General features: G+C 46.3%; 2 protein-coding genes across 2 annotated transcripts; both read right to left on the bottom strand.

Annotated features, from left to right (window-relative positions):
* Nucleotides 1–1,445: 1,445 nt before the first annotated feature.
* On the bottom strand, nt 1,446–4,501 carry LOC128735858 (uncharacterized). Its single transcript, XM_053830343.1, has 3 exons — nt 4,231–4,501; nt 2,004–4,065; nt 1,446–1,923 (listed from the first exon to the last, which is right to left on the bottom strand). Exons 1-3 carry the CDS (start codon nt 4,499–4,501, stop codon nt 1,446–1,448), a joined length of 2,811 nt encoding a protein of 936 aa, XP_053686318.1.
* A 31-nt stretch (nt 4,502–4,532) lies between these two features.
* LOC128735857 (uncharacterized) lies at nt 4,533–6,068 on the bottom strand. The gene has a single exon (XM_053830342.1). The coding sequence runs from the start codon at nt 6,066–6,068 to the stop codon at nt 4,533–4,535; it is 1,536 nt and encodes a 511-aa protein (XP_053686317.1).
* Nucleotides 6,069–7,571: the final 1,503 nt, after the last annotated feature.

The raw sequence follows: 7,571 nt of genomic DNA, 5'->3' as shown, positions 1-7,571 counted from the left end.
CTTAAGCTTCTTTTGAATGTACAATGTATCCCGTTAGAGGAAAACAAGATGAGGTCGAAAAATAGTGCAAAAGCTGCGCCATAAACATGTTTGAGAATGGGAAATATGATCGATATGATTTCCAGTGCTTGTCAATTCGATTTATTTATTAAAATATGATACATGACATAAGATTTCTGTCTTTTAAAGTGTCACTAACGAAAACAAATCTTACAAAATTACTACCGTACAATGTTTTCCTCCTATTTTTCATATAAAATTTCTAAGCTCTAGTACCTATTGGTTGGAAAGAGCATTTATTGATGCGCAAAAATTGTTTGAAATTTATATAAATTTATTTGGAAAAATCAACTCACTAGTATTTTTAATCCTATACATAATTCTTCGTTGACAGCTCAAAGGGAGAACACGAGTTTTTTCAAAGCGGAAAGTTCTAGAAGTTTCGGGGTTTTTATTAAAAGTGGATGTTCGCCTCTGAACGATCTTCTGGCAGTGGACTGTAATGTAGCGGCAGCGAAAGCAAAAGCAAAAGTCTCGGTGAGAAAATTAACTCTTCATATAGCGCTTATAAGGGCTGGGGGTTGACTTTGCTCGCTCTCCTTTCAGTGGGAAAATCCAGTGGGGAAGTGGACGGTGGACCAAACAAACACCGGTTGCTATGCTAACAAAACTTTATTCTACTCTTCTTCGGCTTATTGCTACTGCTGCGAGGTGAACAGCTGGATGGTTGAAAACGGAATGGGGTGATTTTCTCTGGGTGGGCTGCTTTTATAGTTGCGGGATGATGACAGTGTGTGTTGCGCGATGCCAGCAGTGTATGCTGCTGGGTGCGGGTTATTTTCGGCTGGAGACGGAACATCCTCCCCCGGTTGAAGGATCCGCGGTTCTCTGGACATCGCCGGGGTTTTCAACTAACTCGTTGTCTTCGATAGGCAGAATGGATACCTTGTTGATTGGACGACGATACTTGCAGCCTTTGGAGAATACATCGACTGCACGAACAAGTCCATCGTCACCAGGGTAGACTGCTACGATGCGTCCTAATTTCCAGTTGAGGGGTGGTTGGTTCCGGTCATGAAGCAGGACGATCATGCCCTCGCGAACATTTGGCATCTCTCGTTGGTTCTTCTTTCGGGGTTGCAGGGTGTTCAGATAATCTCTGCTCCAAGCAATCCAAAAATGTTCACGAAGGAGTTGAAGATGTTGCCAGCGCGCCAAACGGGAAACCTTGACGTCTTCTAAGGAGGGCTCAGCTGGAGCGGTGAGTGGGCGTCCGATGAGGTAGTCAGCCGGGGTGATAACTCGTGGATCCGCCAGGTCATTCGAGATGGCGAATAAAGGGCGGGAATTCAAGACGGCCTCGATTTGAGCCATGACAGTTGAAAGCTCCTCAAATGTTAGCTTTACGTTGCCGACGGCACGCTTCAGATGTGTTTTACAGGATTTCACGGCTGCCTCCCAGAATCCTCATGAATCATTCCTCGGCGAGCAATTAATCTTCTTAGAGATGCCAGGAAAGCATCGGTGCTCAAATCGGAGACGACTTCCAGGTGCACAGCCTTAGTTGCCATGCAGACGAAGACTGCTACGTACGCCTTGGTCAGCGTTGGACGACGTGACCCTTGTTTAATCCAGAAGGGGCCAGCGTAACCCACACCAGTTATGGCGAACGGGGGCGATGGCATCACTCTCGACGCTGGCAGGTTTCCCATTAGTTGATTGGGTGTCGTAGGATGGGTTCGGAAGCATTTAACGCATCGACGGGTGATGAAACGGATGATGGATCGACCTTTTAGGAGCCAGTACCTTTGGCGAAGAGCATTCAGCAAACCTGTTTGCCCAACGTGAAGAAGTTCGACGTGCATCTGCTGGATGAAACGATGAATCACCGGATCCTTATCCGGTAAGATAATTTGATGGCGACTTTCAAATGGTAGTTGCGATCGGTCAAGTCGGCCACCAACACGGAGCAAACCATGTAAATAGGACGAAGATTTCCTAACCTCTTACAGGGTTCGTTGTCGAGGACTCGTTTGATTTCGTCAGCAAAGTGTGCATGTTGTATGACGTGGATGATGGATTCTGTTGCACGGCGAAGTTCATGGACGGTCAGATGGGGTCTCAGTTCTCGGTCGGTTGGATTCTGCTTACGGCAATTATTAGCAAACCGACGAATGTACCCAACAATTCGTTGTAGCTTGCGGAAATTGCTGTAATTGGAGAAGAACAAAGGCATATCCATTCTTACATCGGAGATGGCGACGGCAGCTTTCAGTTCCGGTAGCGCTTCCTCAGGTATCTCGTCCGGAATAACCACTTCGTAGCACACCACTTCAAGGTAACTCGGACCATGCCACCAGAGAGTGTTGGTAGCTAAATCTTCTGGAAGCTGTCCGCGGGAGATGACATCGGCTGGATTCTGATGGGATCGTACATGTTCCCACCGGAAATTGTCTGTGTGCTGCTGGATCACAGCGACTCGATTTCGGACAAATAGCTGCAACTGGTTGAGGGGTTTCTTTAGCCAGGCTAAGACAATCATACTGTCGCTCCACAGCACAACTTCCTGAACCGGCATATCCAGGGCTGGCAGTACCTTCGCCAGTAAACGGGTCAACAGGAGGGCGGCACACAATTCTTTCCGTGGAATGGTGAGCTCACTCAAAGGCGCCAGTTTGGATTTACTGGTGAGAAGACGAAGCTTTGCCGAACCATCAACAAAAAGGGACCGTAGGTAGATGCATGCTCCGTATGCCGTTGTGGAGGGATCCGAAAAACCATGCAACTCGTAGGCGACTACATTGTCCAAAATAACACACCGAGGGATCTCGATGTCGTGGAGATGCATTAGGGAAAGTTGAAGATTTTGCCACTGCTTGGCAATATTTTCATCCACCGGATCGTCCCAGTAGATTTTAAGCTGCCACAGCTTCTGCGCGAGGAGTTTCGCCAAGACGATCACCGGCGAAACCAGTCCAAGGGGGTCGAAGAATTTGGCGATCTCGGAGTACACCGTACGTTTCGTTGGTGGTTGTTTCACAGTTGGATTCGGATGATAGGCGATCTTCAGCGTATCGGCGGTTGGGTCCCAACGCAAGCCTAACACTTTTATGGTTTCGTTCACTCCTTGCTCCCCCGGAGTCATCGTCTCACGTTCATCGATAGGAATATTCTCCATCAGCTGTTGGGATTTAGAGCACCATTTTCGTATAGGAAAACCTCCTCGACTTAGGAGTTCCTTTAACTGCTGTTTAGCCACGATAGCATCTTCCACCGAGTCAGCTCCTGACAGTACGTCGTCCATGTAGAACTCCTCCTTCACTATATGAGCGGCGATGGGAAAGTTCTCGCCATCTTCCTTGACGAGCTGTACCAAGTACCTGGTTGCTTGATAGGGGGCCGATGCGGTACCGTAGGTGACAGTGCACAACTCCAAGACACGCAAAGGCAATGACGGCTGCTCTCGCCAGAAAATGCGCAAGAATCGACGATCCGATGGGGCTTCGACTACTTGACGGTACATTTTACAGATGTCTCCGGTAAATGCTACCTTGAATTTACGGAATCGTAGCATGATATGATGTAGATCGTTTTGCACTACTGGACCGACGTGGAGTACCTCGTTCAGCGAAAGATGCGACGGCGAAGATTTGGCACTTGCATCGAACACGACACGGCATTTCGTGCTCGAGCTGGAAGGTCGAAGTACGGCATGGTGAGGAAGGTAGTAGCTCTGCTGGTTGGGCGGGTCTTCAGATTCCATGATTTCCCGGCAGTGACCGAGAGCCTCGTATTCCCGGATGAAATCCACATACTGAATTCGAAGTTCTGGATTGCGGACGAGTCGTTTTTCCAACATCAGAAAACGCTTTAGGGCCAGAGCACGACAGTCGTTCAGGAGGGGAAGATCACTATTGAACGGGAGCTGGACCATGAATCTTCCAGATTCATCACGCTGGTAGGTAGATAGGAAGTGGGCTTCGCATGCTATCTCTTCGGTCGACAGGTTGGGGACGTCTGGTACTTCCTCGTTTCGCCAAAACTGTTGCATGTTCCGCTCGATGTCTGCAACCGATGCGTGGACGTACATGGGAGAAACGTTGGATGCATGTGATGGTTCGATGATGACGCCAGCTATTATTCACCCAAGCTGTGTGTCACGTAGCTGTGGTAATCCATCTGCTAGGCTGAGGTGACCTGGCTTCAGCAAGTCGAAGAATAATTCCCTACCAATCAGCAAGTCCACTTTGTCGGGAATGTGGAACTTGGGATCGGCAAAGACCAGTCCTTCTGGGATCATCCAATGGGCGATGTCGATCTTGGAAGTTGGAATTGTCCCAGTCACTTTTGGCGTTACCAGACACTCCAGGCTGGCGTGGAACGTTGATACACGGGATCGAAACTTGATGGTCACCTTATCACGAGCGTGGGTTCGTAGGGCGTTAATGCCAACAATTGGGATGTTGGCTGGCTTCTTTGGGATGCCAAGACGGTTGGCCATCTCTTCGGTGATAAAGTTGACCTGGGAACCGCTATCCAACAGCACACGGCATGGATGTGCTTGATTTCTCCTGTCGTAGACCTGGACCACCGCAGTCAACAGCAGTACAGTCTTGGGGGATTGGGCGAAGTTTGCGGAACACATTGTTGAAATCGGTTGGTTCACTGGTGCTGGCATCTGCGATGATGTTGCAGCTGGTATCGGTGGCGGGATCGCCATCGTCATCGTCGGTGGGAAGTGATACGTTGGGCTTCGTACCTCGGCTGGGTTCTTCATTTTCATGGAGCAACGTGTGATGTCGGCGTTGACACTTGTGGCATGTCTTATCGGAAGGGCAATCTTTGGAGCGATGGCCTTTGCGCAGGCAGTTGAAACAGATTCCAGCTGCTCGGATCTTCTCGTTCTTCTGGGCTGGGGTTAGGCTGGATAGGGTCGAACACTGGACGTTTCGATGGGGACCGCCACAAATTTCACAGTAGACTGGTGGTTGGGATGGGCCGGTCGATGCAGCATGGCTTCTTTGTGGTACACTTCTTTGTGGTGGATGGGGCTTTGGATTCGACGGGGCTGGCTGGACTGCTGCTTCACAGTTCTCCAGAACCTGGCATCTGGCTTTCAGAAAGTCGATGGTCTGCTGGTAATTCGGTAACTCACCTTTCTTCTGTGTTGCTTCCCAAGCCTGGCGCGCACTCTTGTCGAGAGCTGACACGATCAAGAAAACGAAGAAATGCTCGGCCGTTCCATTGATCTCCTGCTGGAGGTAGCGCAGGCTTTCGATGTGGTTGACTGCTTCATCAACGAGGGCACGAAGTTCTTTATTGGCGGTGGAAGACATCTTTTTTAATGTCAGCAGTCCTCGAAAATGGCTCTCCACTATGGCTCGTTTGTTGTCGTAGCGGTCCATTAAGACGTTCCAGGCCTGTTGGTAGTTCCCTTCACTCAGGATTTTGGCATCTAGTACACCTGCGGCATTTCCAACAAGCGCTTTGTCGAGATGATACAGTTTTATGGCATCTGTATCACCCGAATTGGCCATCAGATCGGTAAAAATGGCCTTAAACTTCGGCCATTCGGTATAGCTTCCACTGAACGTTGGAATTGGCATCTTGAGGGCCTGTTGCTGGATAATCACTTGTTGAGATGACGGGTTAGGTGCAGATGTTGGTACTGCACGGTTCTTTGCTTCCAGCAGCAGCTCTTCCACTGCGTTGCTTACATCGTTGTAACTATCATCGAAGGCAGCATATTCATTTTCTTCATGGACCAGGTCTTCATCCGATACTAACGATAGCACCTTGCTATGGAATCCACTGTACTCCGTGTATACAGCAGAAAGCGTTTTGGATAGCACATTTAATTGTGCTAAACCAATTGCTGCACTGGTGATGAGCGTTCGTTGAATACGCACTAATTTCTGCTTTACTTGAGAGCGCTGACGGCAGACCACACGATATTCCTTTTCGGTGACAGGATCCATAGCAACAGCAACAGCACCAGCTTCTTCAAATCCGTGAAATGATGCTGAGTCCTCTTTTTCACCGTTTTCCGAACGCGACGGCGAATGCATTACGGGCATCGCTTAATCAAAAATATTTTTGACGAATTAATCGCAACGCGATGAGCGAAAATCGTGACACGCCACACGTTTAAACACGTTCACTTTTTTCAAAATGTTCAGTCAATAACGGTTCGAACACGTCCAGCAGGAACGAACACGTTCAAAAATCAGAGGGGTTGTGTACAAGACACGACCGCATATATAGGTGACGCAGGACTACGTAAGTCTCTTTGTAGTGATTCATGCTTGTAATCATTCGATTCTTCATGTATACATGCTATATGCAACATATATACATGCTACATGTGTTGTAGGGTAAGGAACGAGGTAAGCAGTGTCACCTATTTTAATCAGTTGAACATAAATGAGCCGAATATGCACTTTTTTATTCATATTTTCAAAATCTTTTGATAGAATCATCTTCACAAATCACTTAACCATACAATTGATTCACACAAACACAATTTATTGGGTTTCCGACAAGAAATATGATGAATTAAAAATTGTTGTATGTATGTATGTATGTATGGGGTTAGCCACCATCACCTCAAGGGTTTCCCATTGTATGCAAGTAGAATTACTGCAGAATCGAATTTATCTACCGAGCAACTTTCATGTCAACGCTGTTCGTGAAGGACCAAAAGGGGTTGGGTGGATCTATGAGCAATGTCGCTTATATGATTCCACGGGAATATAAGACATTCCTTCCAGCATAGACTTCCGGTTTCTAGATACATAACTTCGCCGTGCAAACTTATCTTGCGTGATGATTTGTGTGCTAGAAGGGCGCGTAAAAATCCTCTCCGACCTTATATGACTTGGGCTGGTTACCACATCCCTCATCCAGTCTTTGATTCATTCGATACCCTGATGCTCCCTCCCCTCCCCAATGCTATCTTGATGTTGGTACAATTAATATGATATGATACTGATATATATATAATGTATACTGAGAAGTATGAATATCATAATGCAGTAATTCTAGTCACAGTCGATATAATACTTATGATCAACATACAGTTTAATAGTAGAATCTTTAAACACTCACCGCTGAGGATCTATATTACCTCTCCTTGTCCTTTCTTTGCTACATCCTACATCCTGACTCGCGTGAACCCTGTAGGTCTATGAATTGTCTGAAATAAGCTATTTAGTCATTTATTATATCGACTATTTTGAGTTGGGGCAGGGTTTTAATTGTTAAACTATTTATGTTCATGTTTTCAATGCCCATTTCTCAGTTATTATAATGTTATGGTATTTTGATGTTTTGACTTAAGTTTTTTTTTAATGTTTGCAATGTTGACTGATTTATGTTTTAGCTGTTTAGTAATAAAGTGCTTAAATGTTTAAGTGTTATAGCTGTGAAACATTAAGGTTCTGAGTTTCCAATTATTTAGTGATTTGCACATTTATACAGTTTAACTTTTAGGCATTTCAATATTTAAATGCTTGACTTAGTTAGTTTGTATTCAAATTTATTTTAATGCTTGAATTGGATATTTATGAGTT

The sequence above is a fragment of the Sabethes cyaneus genome, chromosome 2 (assembly GCF_943734655.1).
Source record: "Sabethes cyaneus chromosome 2, idSabCyanKW18_F2, whole genome shotgun sequence".
NCBI classification, from domain to species: domain Eukaryota; kingdom Metazoa; phylum Arthropoda; class Insecta; order Diptera; family Culicidae; genus Sabethes; species Sabethes cyaneus.
This window is presented reverse-complemented; position numbering and strand designations above follow the sequence as displayed.